The 15,831-nt window shown below is 40.1% G+C and overlaps 3 protein-coding genes across 6 annotated transcripts; 2 read left to right on the top strand and 1 right to left on the bottom strand.

The window, feature by feature from the left end:
* Positions 1-20: 20 nt before the first annotated feature.
* LOC122995463 (diamine acetyltransferase 1-like) lies at positions 21-1,861 on the top strand. Of its 2 annotated transcripts, XM_044370729.1 has the most exons (6): positions 21-274; positions 380-431; positions 548-631; positions 732-833; positions 966-1,006; positions 1,106-1,861. In XM_044370729.1, exons 1-6 carry the CDS (start codon positions 209-211, stop codon positions 1,271-1,273), a joined length of 513 nt encoding a protein of 170 aa, XP_044226664.1. In that variant the 5' UTR covers positions 21-208; the 3' UTR covers positions 1,274-1,861. The 2 variants fall into 2 exon arrangements, with proteins under 2 accessions (XP_044226664.1, XP_044226663.1); XM_044370728.1 differs by having other exon boundaries at positions 732-1,006.
* Positions 1,862-3,098: 1,237 nt separating this feature from the next.
* On the top strand, positions 3,099-13,482 carry LOC122995247 (zinc finger Y-chromosomal protein 1). Of its 2 annotated transcripts, XM_044370314.1 has the most exons (8): positions 3,099-3,566; positions 6,192-6,288; positions 6,557-6,871; positions 7,249-7,398; positions 7,694-7,822; positions 7,915-8,049; positions 8,206-8,349; positions 10,528-13,482. In XM_044370314.1, exons 2-8 carry the CDS (start codon positions 6,222-6,224, stop codon positions 11,826-11,828), a joined length of 2,241 nt encoding a protein of 746 aa, XP_044226249.1. In that variant the 5' UTR covers positions 3,099-3,566; positions 6,192-6,221; the 3' UTR covers positions 11,829-13,482. The 2 variants fall into 2 exon arrangements, with proteins under 2 accessions (XP_044226249.1, XP_044226250.1); XM_044370315.1 differs by lacking the exon at positions 7,915-8,049 and having other exon boundaries at positions 3,101-3,566.
* On the bottom strand, positions 13,478-15,568 carry zgc:153704 (Lipocalin-like). Of its 2 annotated transcripts, none has more exons than XM_044370318.1 (6): positions 15,178-15,568; positions 14,469-14,608; positions 14,297-14,370; positions 14,053-14,166; positions 13,863-13,964; positions 13,478-13,761 (listed from the first exon to the last, which is right to left on the bottom strand). In XM_044370318.1, exons 1-6 carry the CDS (start codon positions 15,268-15,270, stop codon positions 13,742-13,744), a joined length of 543 nt encoding a protein of 180 aa, XP_044226253.1. In that variant the 5' UTR covers positions 15,271-15,568; the 3' UTR covers positions 13,478-13,741. The 2 variants fall into 2 exon arrangements, with proteins under 2 accessions (XP_044226253.1, XP_044226252.1); XM_044370317.1 differs by having other exon boundaries at positions 14,291-14,370; positions 15,178-15,552.
* Positions 15,569-15,831: the final 263 nt, after the last annotated feature.

Here is a 15,831-nt window from a genome sequence, read left to right as displayed (position 1 = left end):
TTTACGTCCTCGGGGGATACATAAAGAGAGCAGGAAAGTTACTGAAGCTACCACTCTGTGCGACACGGCCAATGCAGTTCATCATATGCTGGTTTTCTAAATTCATTGTCGGGGGGTGAGCTCCTGAGGATCGGATGAAGAAACAAATTTTGCTTTTGTTCACATTCAGAGGACTAGTAAGCAAAGGAAAAAAGGGTAAAAAGAGAAAATGGCCAGTTTTATATTACGGAAAGCTGAACCCAAGGACGTGTCTGATATCTTGCGACTCATAAAGGTAAGCAAAAAGTTATTTCGGCTATTTGTTTCAAAATTTGTCATCTGTAATTGTTGTTCCAGTTAAAAACATAATTCACTGTCATTCTTTCTTTATGCCTTTAAGGAACTGGCTAAGTTTGAAGAGATGGAGGAGCAGGTCATACTGACCGAAAAAGGTGCTTCATTTTTATCTACATTATGTTTAACTGTGATTACATTTTCTGACATAAAGTATCTGGATTTTCAGTAAACATTTTCAAACATTTATATAAAGTGAATGTCCCACTTGTAGAACTACTTGAAGATGGCTTTGGAGATCATCCGTTCTACCACTGCTTAGTTGCTGAAATCCCAAAAGAACAGCAGACCTCAGAAGGTAAAAACAACGCTTTTCACATTTCACAATTCAAGATTTATCCATAAATTAACAGGATTATCCTTTAAATCCAACCCTGACTCACGATCTCTTCTTCTAGGGTACACTGTGATTGGTTTTGCTATGTACTACTTCACTTATGACCCTTGGATTGGAAAGCTGCTCTACTTAGAAGACTTCTATGTCATGCAGGATTTTCGGGGTAAAGTTGTTGACAAGTGCTGTTATATGATGGTGATAAAGGTTAATCAGTTACAGAGGAAACGTTTTGCAATGTTAAGAGGCATTTCTACACCAACACTAATTGCCTTCTGTACATTTAATCTTTCACCAGGTTTTGGCATTGGTTCAGAAATCCTGAAGGTTCTCAGTGAGGTACCGTAAAAGCTCCTTGTTTAGCAACAGGTCTCCACTGCATTCAACACTTCATGTGTACTTGTGTTTTATACTTGGATGTGTTTTGTCTTCCCCTAGACGGCAGTGAAGACGCGCTGCAGCAGCATGCACTTCATTGTAGCAGAAAACAACAAGAAGTCTATTGAGTTCTACAAGCGAAGAGGAGCAGCTGACCTCTCCTTTCAGGAGGGCTGGCGTCTTTTTGCGATCGAGAAGCAGGGGCTGCTGAAAATGACGGCCAAATAGAGTTTACTGTTAATCAACTTGTACTGACTGTTGCTGATAGCAATAATTCTGTTTTGTCCGGTCACTGATTTTAAAACACATTACATACATACATTTTAAATGCATTTATCAATCAAACTGTTACCTTTGATAAACAATTTCTGCTGATCTGAAATCTAGAAAGACTTCTGCTCATTTTAAGAATGAGCAATGAGGTTTGGGAATCATATCATAATAACACTAAATATATGCTGTTAATGATTTTACTTAATGACTTTTTGCCATTGTGTGATTTAAAGGGCACATACAATGCAAACAAAAGCTCTGCATGTTTTATATATGCAACATACACTAAAATATTGTTCTAATTTCTGCTTTGTTTTCCAATGTTGTCATGTTCAGTACAAATGGCTCAAATACGGCACCAGAAAAAAGTATAAAATTCCTAAAATGTGTTTTTAACTCCAGTCAGCTTTGCTTTACTTAAAGATACATATTTGTACTTTCGTTTATACACTCAAAGTTGATACCTGATGTACTGCTTGGGTAGCAGTTTGTGAATAATAAGGGCAAAGTTCCCTCATAAAGTACTTTGATGAATAAACAAAATGAGTGTGTGTTTTTTATAAGCTTTGCGTGTATAACATGATAAGAGTATTTGTACTTGCATAACCTGATGACCTGATTTTGACACCTAAGAAAGGATTATACAACTTTGATTCATTTCCTGGTTTCTATAACCTTTCAGTTTGTCACTCTTTATAGCTGCAATGTGTTCTTGTGACCCCTCATCACTGCTTTCATGAGCTATATGAGCTGTCCAACTGAAGAGTGATGTTTCCTGCTTAGATTGTTTCATTTGAATATTTTTAGAGGCCTGTAAAGGTAAAATTCTTCTAGTCTAGCAATTTTTTGTGTGTATTAAAAATATGTTGTTATTTTCCCTCTTCTTTCTCTAACTTATTGATCATTTTGTGATCTGTTGGAGGATATTCTGCTTTGCATCATATTTTGAATCAATTAAAACAAATCCACAATTTTGAAATAATGTCTGAAATAAGGGAACCTTGAGCTATGTTATTACAAACCATGTTACAATATGAATCCTCATGTGCCAGTAAGATTAGAATAAGTGCTGAAAGTTTTCAGGTCCTTTACTTGGATAAGAGTAGTAATGAGCAAACTACTCCAATAAGAGAAAAAAAATCCTGCTTTCAAAATGTTGCTTAAGTAAAAATTACCAGCAAAATGTACTTAAAGTACCAAAAGTAAAAGTACTTGTCTATATATATATATATATATATATATATATATATATATATATATATATATAGACTGTATTAACATGTAAGCAGCAGTTCAGAGTAAACAATTTTATACTGTTGGGTGGGTTAATTAAAAAAATATATAGTCTGATAATTATTTTGTGTATATATATTAATTAATTAACTATCTACAAACTACAGCTGTCAGATAAATGTAGCATAAAAGATACAATATTAGTACTTATTAGTAGGCCTATATCAAACTTGCAGAACAGTACTTAATTCCAAAACTGCTCAAAACTGTACTTTAAATACAGCAGATGGGTAAATGTGGGATATGATTTTACTTACTAAAAGAAGGGTTTTCAAAATCTTATCAACAATATCTCAATTTATAGCCTGGGTATAAATAATAAATTCAAAAGCCTTATTTATCTGGAAAGTGAAGAGACTAATTTCTTAAAGTTAAACATTTGTGAAGAAACACGTAATGAAAGTGATACTGATGCAGTAATTACTTTGAATGGAAACCAGTCAGCGGTTTGTTTAAATGCTCTCCATCTATCTGGAGGTCAGAGTTTAACTACCTTTTGTATTTTGCACCTCAGTGCTGCTGTTGGTTGGAGAACTGAAGCTGTGCTCTGTCTGAAACTTGCAACCTCGGGGTACAAACTAATTAAAGTCGCCACTGCATTGCGCGTTTTGAACAGCGGGGCTTCAGATTATGGCCTGTTTGGTGCCTGCCGGTGTGATTTCCACCACAACCCTTCCGCATTTTCCTGCTGCTCTCGGGCTGTGACGTGTCGTGCTGACGGCGGCCTCGGAGCTGGAGGAGCGGGGGGCTGTAGCAGGACAAGATCTGGCTCCAGACGTCCTGCTTTGCTTTCAGCGGAGCTCCAGAAACAACCACATAACCCCTCCTTCTCTGCTCCTCTCCGGCCCGCCCAAATAACACACAATTCCCGACTGAATCGTGCCCGAGTCTGGGGGAACCAGGCGGCCTGGGAAGCCGAGGAGCGGACGGAGGCCATCCCTGCAGCATACATCTGGTACGCGGGTTGTTTTTGCCCGTTTGCAGAGCTATGTTTGCATCTCTGTGTGTCCGCGACTCTTTGTTTTTGCATGCATGTGGTATTTTAATTTATTTCTTTATTCTCACTGAGAGGCCGCAAAGGGTTGGGCCTTTTCTTCTCGGGCCCGGGCCTCAATAGAGGCCATAATTGGTAATTCAGGCCTATCCGGTTAGCTAGCCAGCCTCTTTAATGCAGGGGTTTTTACTCGCTAGTCGTCGTCGTTGGTTAACGTCGCTGTAAGTGGTTAAATCAGTCGTTTTGTAGCGAAGTATTTAACCGCAGTGTAATTCACATTTTTTAATCGCCGAGGGGTATTTTCCAGTAAGTGTTAAAATTAGCATTCTTTCAGATACCAAGCTAACAAAATGGCGGACGCTAGTGTGGTGAAAATCGATTATGGAGGTGTGTGTATGTGTGTGTGTTTAGCTCCTCTCCCGCTAGCTGGCTACTACAGAAACCACAGCAGTGCAGTCCTTTCTTTTGTAGTAACGTTATTACCTCCCAGCACATGTGTGTATCAGTGCAGTCAGCTGTTCCTTAAATGTATGTGTTTTAGTGGCGTCTGGACTTTGCGTGTGTAAATCTGCGGTCCGTTGAAGACGTTACTGTGACTCATCTTCATCGGGTTTTACACCTCGTGTTCAGTCTTGCATGAATGAGTAGCCTAGTAAGTCCTCCCCCCCCAAATACCTGAGTTGATATTATTGTATTTGCAGCATCTTCCAGCACATTGACGCACTATGTTGTGCGCCACATGTCCACACATCATTTTCCACCTGGAGGTGGGGGATGGTACATGCAGTGGAAATTAAATGGCACCCCGGCTGCATCGTCCACACCACTGTTTACATCTCTGCATCCCCGTGTGTGTGTGCTTCTCTGAGTGTGTGTATGTGAGAGAGATATTTGTCGCACATTGTTTCACCGTCATCTCCTCGACGAAGGTGGTGCCAGCTGGGCTGCAGGGATTGTGTTTTGTTATAAACATTTGCTTCATATTGGTAGCAGAAGTGGTGATGCAGTCACTTGCTTCCCCCTGCTGCAGACACAAGCCAACACTGCAAAAAACAATTTTCTTAATTGTAATTTAATCCATTATTGAGATTTTTCCCTTGAACAAAATCAGTAAAATTTGCAAGTGAGGCTGGACTTCTTTTCTGTGCAATCTTTTTTTTATTAAGCTATCATATCTTGTTTGTGTGTGAAATATGTGAATAAAAGGTTAAAACAGATGATCTACACAGAGAAACTGGTCTATGGCAGCAGCTAAAACAGGATGCGACAAAGTGAAATGGGATATAAAACAGAGCAATTGTATGGTTTAAGAATAATATAGTTGACAATTTTAATATCTAAATAGGGTAGGGTTTTGTTTTGAGAAGTTTCTATACACAGTTGTACCAAAAAAGGGTACAAGTTTGATACCCAGCCTTATTTCTTATTGGAAATACCAAGTGTGCACAGTGTTTATATGATCAAACCCACAGAAATCAATACACACAGTATTTACTGCACAATGACCTGACAACAGTCCTGTTAAGATGGATATGTGATAGTTGTGAAGGCCTCGGTCAGGCTGCCGTCCTTTAGTTGTGTAGCACAAGGCCAGTGGTCTGTATCATGTGAATCACATTTTAATGTCAAATTAACAACACACACACACACAGTTTTCCCTCAACTAGCAAAGGATAAGTCTCATTGAGACTTTCTCTGTGTACGTTTGGGGAAAAGAAATGACTTGACTCTGTATAGGTTAACACTTAATGCTTGAATCATTTTTGATGTTCTGCATCATCTGTTCTGTTATATAATTCATATTGTTTAAATCAACATTAATTACCATGAACGTATGAATTTTGCTTGTGTCTGGGTGCAGATTCAATTACTTGAGTTTCATAGTTGTCCATACATATAATTTATTATGCAGTTGATATATTGTTGTGTGAAAATGGACTTGGGTGACCTGCTATGCTTTGCTCCAATCTGCAGTGTAGACTAGAGCTGCAACAATTAGTTGATCAACAGAAAATTGCCAACCATTTTAATAACTGATTAAGGCAGCATGAGTCCCATTTTCAGTCATTTTATTAAAAGGAAAAAATACAAAGATTCTCTCATTCTAGCATCTCAAATGTGAATATTTTCTGGTTTCTTTAGCTCTCCGTGATGATAAACTGAATATCTTATGGTTGTGGACTGTTGATCAGGACAAAACAAGAGATTTGAGGTTGCACGTTGGGCTTTAGGAAACAGTGATTGACATTCTTTTCACCATTTTCTGATTTCATGGACCAAATGCCTGTGGATTAATCAAGAAAATAAAAAAACACAATTCAATTCAATAATGAAAATAATCATTAATTGCAGCCCTAATGTTGACCTCATACTGAAACGAATGTCTAGTGTAAAATAATGTGTGCGGAAGGGGCGCCAGACTGATATAAGTTACTTCAGTGAGTAACAGTGTGATAACTGATAATAACCAATCAATCAGTCAAGTTTATTGTTGAGATTGTCGGGGTTTACATGGTTCCTCTAATTAGCTTTATTCCTGACAATTTTGGACACCAAAGATCTAAGCTTTTTATCATTTGCTTTCAGCTCTACAGTAACAGATGCAGTGCGAGGACAATGGATGAGGATGTCACCAGGCTTGCAATACATTCTGAAGAGCCTAAAATAATATTACACGGATCGGGTAATTATATTAATGTTTGTATACATTTACTACATAAAGCTTGTGAGAGTTCTGATAAACATGGTAGTATTGGGCTATATCAAGAAGCACCATTCATTGGTTAGACAGATAACTTGAAATATTTGAATGGCATAAGTAAAGTATTGTTCATAATGAGACGTTATGTCAAGCATGATGCTTAACATTTAACACACCATTTAAAACATCCACACACAATAAACAGTTGCTCTTGACTATCTGGTTAACTGGGAAATCCTGCTTCTTCCAGATGAGGGTGGTGCCGGCGGGCAGGAGTTTGTTGTGGAGCTTCAAGAGACTGTGTTGGTGTCAGAAGGCGAGGGGGAAGGAATGGCGGTTCACAGGTTTGCCCCAGACGAGTTAGTCATCCAGGATGCCGTTGAGGACGTGGTCTCAGAGTATGTGCACTGCGATGAAGACGAAGATGTTGCTGTAGAAACCTGCGTGATGGCCCTGGAGGGCGAGGAGGAAGGTGTTGCCATGGGAGACATCCCTGAAGATGGGCTGGACCCAGAGCAGCAGGACGACGACCAAGATGACTGTGGAGATTATCTAATGATATCCTGTAAGTTTACTGCTCTGCTGTGCTGGGATTGAAATGAAATGTGCCATTGCTCCTCTGGAAGCCACGATTACATGTGAATAAAGGGTGTACAGTGCTTAAACAACACAATTTTTAAAAAGTGCATTCATTTTGATCTGTTTCATATAATTATAGGTATACAGAAACATTAAAATTAAATCCAAATTGCACTTTAAATAAGTATAAATAGCAGTGAGGTACTAAAGCATTTCATATTGATACACTAAACGGTAATCAAAATATTAAAACAGCAGCAATAACGTGTGTTGTCAGAACTTACACTGTCACCAGCTCATGGCTAGTAGATCCCACATACTTGCACGTGTTGAGTGAGATGTTGCGTGTGTCGCCCTCACTAGTGGACGAAGCCGGTAAAATGGTGTCTGAGGATGGGACGGAGGTAACTGTAGAGGGAGCTGTGGAGGACCAGGAAGTGGAGAAGGATGAGGATGGACAGGAGGTGATAAAGGTTTACATCTTCAAGGCGGATTCAGGGGAGGATGACATGGGTGAGTAGCAATTAACCTTCAATCTCTTTTACGAATAATGAAGGGTCAAATTTTAGTTGAAGTACCAGTGATTGACGCAGAATTTGTTACATCAACCTATGAAGCACAGGTTAAAAAACTAATTAAATGAGACATTTCTTTATCTTGTGAAACATTTTTTTTATAAACATTAAATCTTGATTAGAATAACTTGTTCTCTGTGGAGGTAAATACAACTTTCTTTGTCCTTGACCTGAAAAAGTTTGGAGGCTGTGTTGTATGAGTGGAGGATTTTAAAGATGTTTTTATTCTTCAGGCGAATCGGTTGACATCAGCGACGGAGACACGGAGAGTGTGGCGTTAACGGAGTCTTCAGGCCAAACGCTCAGAGAGAAGATGGTTTACATGTCTGTCGGGGATTCTCATCACAACCAAGGAAACCACGGTGAGTCATTTAGATCCAGTGAGCGGGGATGTCTGTCATGAAAGTAAACGTCACTCGTTTTTTGGTTTTGTACATGTTGGGCTCATCTACAGGTGGGTCCAAGGTGACTGATGAGGTTTATATGGAGGTGGTGGTAGGAGGTGAAGAGCCAGTAACTCACGACCGCTCGTATGACAGCGTGTCTCTAAGCAAGGACTTCATGCCTGTGGCCTGGGCAGCTGCTTATGGTCAGCACCCCTGTCTATTAAATTGCTATTATTAAAAAAAACAACAACACTGGAAACCTGTGCATCAGCCACGTCTCTGAGTGTCTTGGCTTAAGCTTTACAGATGCTGGTTTTGTTTATTTTTGTTTATTTAAAGACCTTCTGTTGCTCCCACAGGCGCAGACGATAGCGAGAGTTGTGAAAACCGAAACGGTGCAGCCAGTGCACTGCTGCACATCGATGAATCGGACGGGGTTGATGAAATCAATAGACAGCGCAACAAGAGCAAGAGACGGTCGGAACCTCGGCAGGTCCAAACAGGTAAAAGCAACACAAAGTTATTGGATATGGAAGTTGCTGTTCCAGGCCAGTTTTCAATGTAGTCGTTCTCTGAACACACCACGAAGAAGGCCTTTAGATCATTAAGGATTAAAGCTGCAGCCACATTATTTTCATTCTCATTAAGTTGATATTATTTTTATTTAATTGATCAATAACATAGGCGCATTTCAGTGATCAGAAGCCTAAAGAGATTTTAATTCATAGTCTAACCAGCAGTTAAAACTCCAAGAAATTACATTTATATTTGGAAAAAGAAACAGAAGCAACACATTGCATTTGTTATAAATGGCAGTTGACTTAGCATGACTTTTGTAACCAACAGGTAGATCTAATGCGTGGCAGATGATGACTGAGTTTAAGGGGCTCGTTTGTTTGTCATTTGATCCTCCCCTCCGTGTGCATTACATAAAGATGTGACACAGAAATTCCTGTTTTTCACTGTCAGTCATGAATTCAAGCACAACACTTTTTGTTGCACCAGAGTGGTTTTCCAGAAAGTGGGTTTAACAAACTGAGTCTAACCCTGAACTTTGGGATCTGACTGTGTATCAGGCTGTAGCCTACGTTACATTTTAAATATATTGATTCAGCTTTAATGTGACAGGGACAAAACACAGGAGGCAGCAACTGAAGATGAAAAATACAGTTAAAGATTGAAAAAAACTATATAGATGAAAGACATAGAGACATGTAAGCTCACAGTCTGATCCAGTAATAATGTGTTTGGTGATTTACACTTGAAAAGGCGTCAAGGTTAAAATACTGATTTTTTTTTTTTTTTTTTTTTTTTTTTAAATTTCAGACATCTATTTGTATTTTGGTCCAACATCATTCAGTGATGCTACTCGATCCTGCTCACATGGAAATATTAACATAAAATCTCCAATATTGTAGGAATTATGTTCCATCAGTGCGACCAATCACATCATGAGTGATAGAGATAATTATTCATTGATACTACGTGTCTAAAGCTTCATACTGATTTTTTAAAAATTTAAACTGTGATTACTCATTATGTGCAATGAACGTTTCAGTGCAGGAGCTGCTCTAACAAACTGACAGCTGTCGTTAGTGCTCATAGTCACAGTGTTATAACAGAAGGACATGCAGAGGTTTTATTCTGAGCTGAGGCCGAATTCACACTGTGTAATATTTGAATGTCAAGACAAAAAACACTGTTCAAAGAATTGACTGATAGCACATAAAAGCGGTAACTTTAGATAGTCCTTCAGTAACAAACTAATATCCAACTAGGATATTGATTCTGATATACAGCAAACCTCCGCTAATTAACATGCTCCGATACGGACTAAATGAATGAGGAAATGACACGGCGTGTCTGGCTCTGTAACGAGGAAGAGACAGGGAGAAATTCAGGGTTTGTTGAAGAAAACCTGCCAGCGAGCAAGTTAGGTTCACAGAGTTTCCCTCATCTCAGGGTTAACAAACTGAGAGTTTTCACTAAACCTGCTTTCTGGAATACCGCCCAGGGCTGTGTAATATTGGCACAACGTGTTAACTGGTTTCTTTCCAACAACCCCCTCTGTGACTTGTGGAAGCAGTTGGACATGATACAGCAGCAGTTGAACTGCTGCTGTAGCTCATGTCCTTCGCACAGGCTTATCAGCAGTTTACTGTGTTCCACTCTGATGGTTTCATTAGCTTTTGGACATGTGGATAAGTAGTTTATAACTACTTTGATCACTATAACTTTATTATCTGTATGTTGGCCCTCAACAAGATTGAGAATTGGAGCAAAAAGGAAATTTTGCCCTAAAAGTTTTAGTTTTCAAAATCATGATTAGTTAATGAGTAAATGAAAGAATTCTGACAGCAAATCATAAGACCAGGACTGTGATAAACACTAAATACTTAAAGAATAGGTTCACATTTTTTCAAGTCTATCTTACAACTATACTAACATGCCCATATGTACATAGTTATTGGTTGCTGTAATTATTTCCTGATTCCGGATTGCATGAATCTTGTACACTCTCAAGATATCTTCAGTCCCATTTGTGTTGTCTGCTCAATGCAGTGTCACACTGTTAACCTTACTGTCACCTTACATATGAACAGTGTTTGTCTGTTTCCTTAACAAACGCAATCATGGCCATGTTGTCATTTCAGTTTCCCTCTTGTCGTTTTTCTCTCCAGCCATCATCATCGGTCCATATGGTCAACCTCTGACAGTTTACCCCTGCATGCTTTGTGGTAAAAAGTTCAAATCGCGAGGCTTCCTGAAACGCCACACCAAGAATCATCACCAGGATGTTCTGACGAGGAAAAAGTACCAATGTACAGACTGTGACTTCACCACCAACAAGAAAGCCAGCCTCCACAACCACATGGAGGTGCACGCTCTGAGCAGCAAGGCCCCTTTCGAGTGTGAAATGTGTGGCAAGGAGTTCCACCAGCAGGCGGCGCTGTTCTCTCACAGACTGCAGCACCACCACAGAGAGCCCAAGAGCCAGCCGCCTCCACCTCCCACCAAGATGCATAAATGCAAGTTCTGTGACTATGAAACTGCTGAGCAAGGACTGCTCAATCGGCACTTGTTGGCTGTTCACAGTAAAAGCTTCCCCCACATCTGTGTGGAATGTGGAAAAGGCTTCCGACACCCCTCAGAGTTGAAGAAACACATGCGCACGCACACGGGCGAGAAGCCTTACTCCTGCCTGTACTGCGACTACAAGTCGGCCGATTCCTCTAATCTCAAGACACACATCAAGACTAAGCATAGCAAAGAGATGCCATACAAATGTGAGCGTTGTTTCCAGACCTTTGCAGAGGAGGAGGAGTTAATGCAGCACGGACTGACACACGAGGAGAATAAGACCCACCATTGTGCCCACTGTGATCATAAAAGTTCCAACTCCAGTGACCTGAAACGCCATATCATATCCGTTCACACCAAGGACTATCCACACAAATGCGCCGTCTGTGGTAAAGGATTCCACCGGCCGTCTGAACTGAAGAAGCACTCAGTATCCCACCGCACCAAGAAACTCCATCAGTGCCGGCACTGCAACTTCAAAATTGCAGACCCTTTTGTTCTCAGTCGCCATATCTTGTCTGTCCACACGAAGGAGCAACAGGCCTCTCCTGAAAAGGGTGAGGCCAAGAGGACAGAGACGCACACTCCCGTTGTCACACCTAAAAAGTCTGCACCTAGCGGGTCCAGCAGCTCTGGCCCGCCCGCTAGAGTGAGTGCAGCCAGCTTAGCCAGCAGCGTGACTGTAGTTATTGGTAAAGGACAAAAAGAGAGGAGAATTTACCAATGCCAGTACTGTGACTACAGCACTGGGGACGCTTCAGGGTTCAAGCGGCACGTGATTTCCATTCACACAAAAGACTATCCTCACCGCTGCGAGATCTGTTCAAAAGGCTTCCGACGACCCTCGGAGAAGAACCAGCATATCATGCGCCACCACAAGGACGTGGTGCAGGCAGAGTGACTCTGACCGAGCCAAATACTGTGCCACAACCAAGAACAATGTTGAAACAACCATCGTACCCCAATCACTGCACCCTCAGCACAACACCAGTCACATTTAAACAATGTGTCATGTGTGTGTGTGCTGCACTTAGTCTGTTCTATTGTTTTGCTCTTTTTTTTTTTGGTCCTCCAGCCTAATGTTTGTTCAGAAATGTATACACATGTACATAACATTAATGCTCTGTCAGAGTTGGCAACAGAACCCTCCGTAGACTTGCACTTTTAACTGCATGTCCCTTGCTGGTGACAGTGTGCATGGCAGATTGTGCAGATGTCTTTTTGTAGATACACAGTTTTAATTTTGCAGGCAGCAATCACAATGGTCCTAATTATTTGTCTCGAAACTGAAGTGTAATTTGCAAAACGTTTGTGTCATTTTGTTAAAATGTACTTAACACAGCAGTATGGATTAGCAACCTGTTCCCAGTAGCACTTGCCAACTTGGTAAAGATCATGATGAATGCAGTAATCAAGTCATGTATGGTAATTATGTATGTGTGTGTGTGTGTGTGTGTGTGTGTGTGTATGTATGTGTGTGAGAGTGTGAGTGTGAGTGCGAGAGAGAGTGAGAGAATGACAAAAAAGCATCTGTTGTGCTTCCTGGTGCTCTGACCCCACCACTCTGTAACATAATGCTTTTTGTTGTGTCAACAAAACACAAGGCTGGTTGTGTACAGCACCCAGAGAAAAGAAACAATCATTCTTAGCTTCGTCCACAGGCATCTACCATCATGAAATTAACACAGAATACACAGTGAAATAGTGGATGTGTCATGGTAGTGAGTTAAAGACCAGATATGCACCCATACAGCGATGCGATCATTACCCTCCCCCCATCGCTCATTTATCACACACCTGTCCATCGTTTGTTTCAAGTCAGTAACTGTACTGTAAGTTGTTCAGAATGAGCCCTGACTGACAGTACTTTTAACCCATTAATGCTACCTGGGGAGTGAAACCCCATTTATTTGACAAATCTGTGATGAGGAAAAGGTTTCTCGTTTTCAACACTATTACTGATCACAAGCAGTTCACACAGATGGCTTCTTTGTCTATGATCAAACTTGTTTTTCATATGAATTGAAATAATATCTGTTAAATCACAGAAAAAGCATAATCTACAATTACGAGTATGATACCAATATTAGTCTGGGTTTAAAAAAAAAAAAAGTTGACATCAGTGTCCAAATATGACTGTCTGGCCTAAATAGGAATCGTACAGTATATCTGGTGCTGCTGTTATGAAGCTATGGACTGAACTCTTTGTTTTCGCCAACACAGATGTACTTTTGTCAGTAGAAAGGGAAAACGTATATCTTTTTTTAGATGCAACTTCAGAAGACAGGTGCTGGTGGTGTACTTGTACTATGGCTTTTTACTTTTTTTTTTTTTTTTCACCTGTGATTATTTCTGTTTTTATATTTATTTCATTTACAAGTTGTTGTATAGTTAAGTGTAACTAGACTTCTATGGGACGTAAATTATTGTTTTGTATACAAATCTGTACAAAGCGTGTAGATGTAAACACTTGATAAAAAGGAAATCTGAACTGTGTTGTTATGGATGTACTTCAACGTATTTGTTAAAAAAGATAATAAAAGCAAAGTATTTTAGCCGTTTGTGTTTTATTTGCCCACATTAATAAAGATTGCACTCAGTTACAACTGCAGGTTTATAAAAGAAAAGTTGTGTATATTGAAACCAGGCTTTAAAACATGTTTAGTGGTAATGGGAACATTTGAAAGAGCAGAGCAAATAAACTGGAAAAAAAAAAAAAAATTCTGTTTCCATTCATGGAAGTGACCCTTGACAGATGTTGAATGTTCAGGAGAAACATTATAGGGTCTTCAGATGACGTCTTTTGGCAGAAAATTAGGCTGCAGGGCACTCAGCTAGAGAAGGAAAAAATGAAAAGAGTAAGGTGATCAGTGTATGACGTCCCTCTATCATGAGTTAGTTTATATAAAATCTCTACATATAATAGATAAAATACCATTTTTGGGAAGTATAGCAATATTTTCTGGCAGGATGCCAGTCTCCAAGGAGAACTGCCTGAACTTCTCCAGCAGCTCAGCGCTGAGGTCCACTCCTCTGCCTGTGAAACCACATGATATTAATCTGCTATACTGAACTGCTTAACACATGTGGATAGAGTGTAAAATCATGGTTAATGATGATGTTACCGTAAAGTTTGTTGACAACGGTAGGATCACCCCCCTTGGTCTTGATGGTGTGAGTCAGGGCGTACTCGTCGTACTTGATTTCGACCATGCGCATGTCATTCTCATTCCCCCAGCCTGGCATAGAGAGGGCAATAAAACCATGTGAAAGCAGAATTATGTGCATATTTAAATTGTGAATATTGCGTGCTTACCTCTATGTGTTGGTGCGCTATGTGTTTGTGTGTTTGGGTGCACTCACGCTCACTTGTGTATGTGAACTTTCCGGGCATATCGGTCTTCTTGGCCAGGTTGTTCATTCTCCAACAAGAGCCGTCAGAGCTGAAGACAGAAAGAAACAACTGAAACATGATTCGCGTTGTCACCGTTCATCCACCTTTTTAAATCTCCTGTCCCCCTGTCCGTCCTCTCACACTCACCTGAGACTGGAATACGATATGTCCAAGTCCCCGTCTGCAGTTGGGGTGAGCATGGCTGTGCCCATTTTCATGCTGCCTTTGCGGCTGACAAACCACTGGGCGTTAGTGGCAAATCCAATCAGGTACCACTTCCCTGCCATCTGTGGACACACACACACAAATACAGCAAAAATGAAACAAAGACATCATTAATAGTATAGTTATAGCAGCAAACACTGGAGAAAAATGTGTGTTTTAAGTAATAATCAGACTCTTGTAATGTGGAAGGCTTGAAACAATAGAAAAACCAATCTTTAAAATGGCACTCATGGTTCTTTCAAGTAATTTATGTCACTAAAACACTATCAAACTGATTTAAAAGAACTGGAAACATCTACAAAGACTCCTTAATGGCTTTAATTGAAGTTAAAATGTAAGCTTAAATCTGTTAATCCATATGATTTACTTAAAAATATCATAGTAGGTTTAGAAAGGTTAATTGCTCACATATTGTTTTTCTTAAATGTCTCCTTGCTCTCTAGAAATGTGCCAACCACACAACTAATTCAGGCACACAGCTGTTTAAATACAAAATATACATGGAATCATTTTATAATACTCCATATCATACCTATTTTAGCAAATGTTGTGCATGTCATCAAATAACACCATAAATCTATATTGTGATAAATAAAAAATAAGCCATAGTTGACACAGTTATGTGTCCTACCCCTTGTAAATTGAAGTCTCTTTGGGGTGTTACTTCAGAAGAAACCGTCAAGGAGCAGAGCAAGGCTCCCAGCACTGTCAGCAGTAAAGTCATAGCTTCTGAGGAGCAGGATCAGTCGCAGGAATGATGACGGAGGAGCGCCTGGATGAAGATCTGCACATCTGGTGTTGAAGTTCTGCCTGACGTCCCTTTATATAGCGGAGGGTGAGATTACCCTTTCCCTCCCAGCAAGCACAAAAACACAGACACACACACACACACACGCACACACACGCAAGCCCTGGAGCTGGGATGGGTTCAAACACGTGAAGTTTCAGAACAGCCACAAAGTAAGCTTTTAACCCTGCCGGGGCAGAATTCAATCAACCGTGTGAGAGCGACAGCGGACAGAAATATGCCAAGAAACAACATAACCTTGCATAACAAGCGGGTAGAGATTATATCCTGTGTGTCACACAGTTCAAGTCGAGAAGCACACTGTTTGTTAGTTCCATTTTTCAGCTACCCAGTTGTGAGCATGAGCTTTAAAAAAATAGCAAACAACTAACCAAAAGTGGTAAACAAAGCAGTGGCTGCCATCCAGTGCTTTCTGTGGTGAAGACCACAGAATCAAATTCATCTGTCAGCAGTTGCAATAGTAAAACACACAGACAA

Source organism: Thunnus albacares, chromosome 13, assembly GCF_914725855.1.
Source record: "Thunnus albacares chromosome 13, fThuAlb1.1, whole genome shotgun sequence".
NCBI classification, from domain to species: Eukaryota; Metazoa; Chordata; class Actinopteri; order Scombriformes; family Scombridae; genus Thunnus; species Thunnus albacares.
This window is presented reverse-complemented; position numbering and strand designations above follow the sequence as displayed.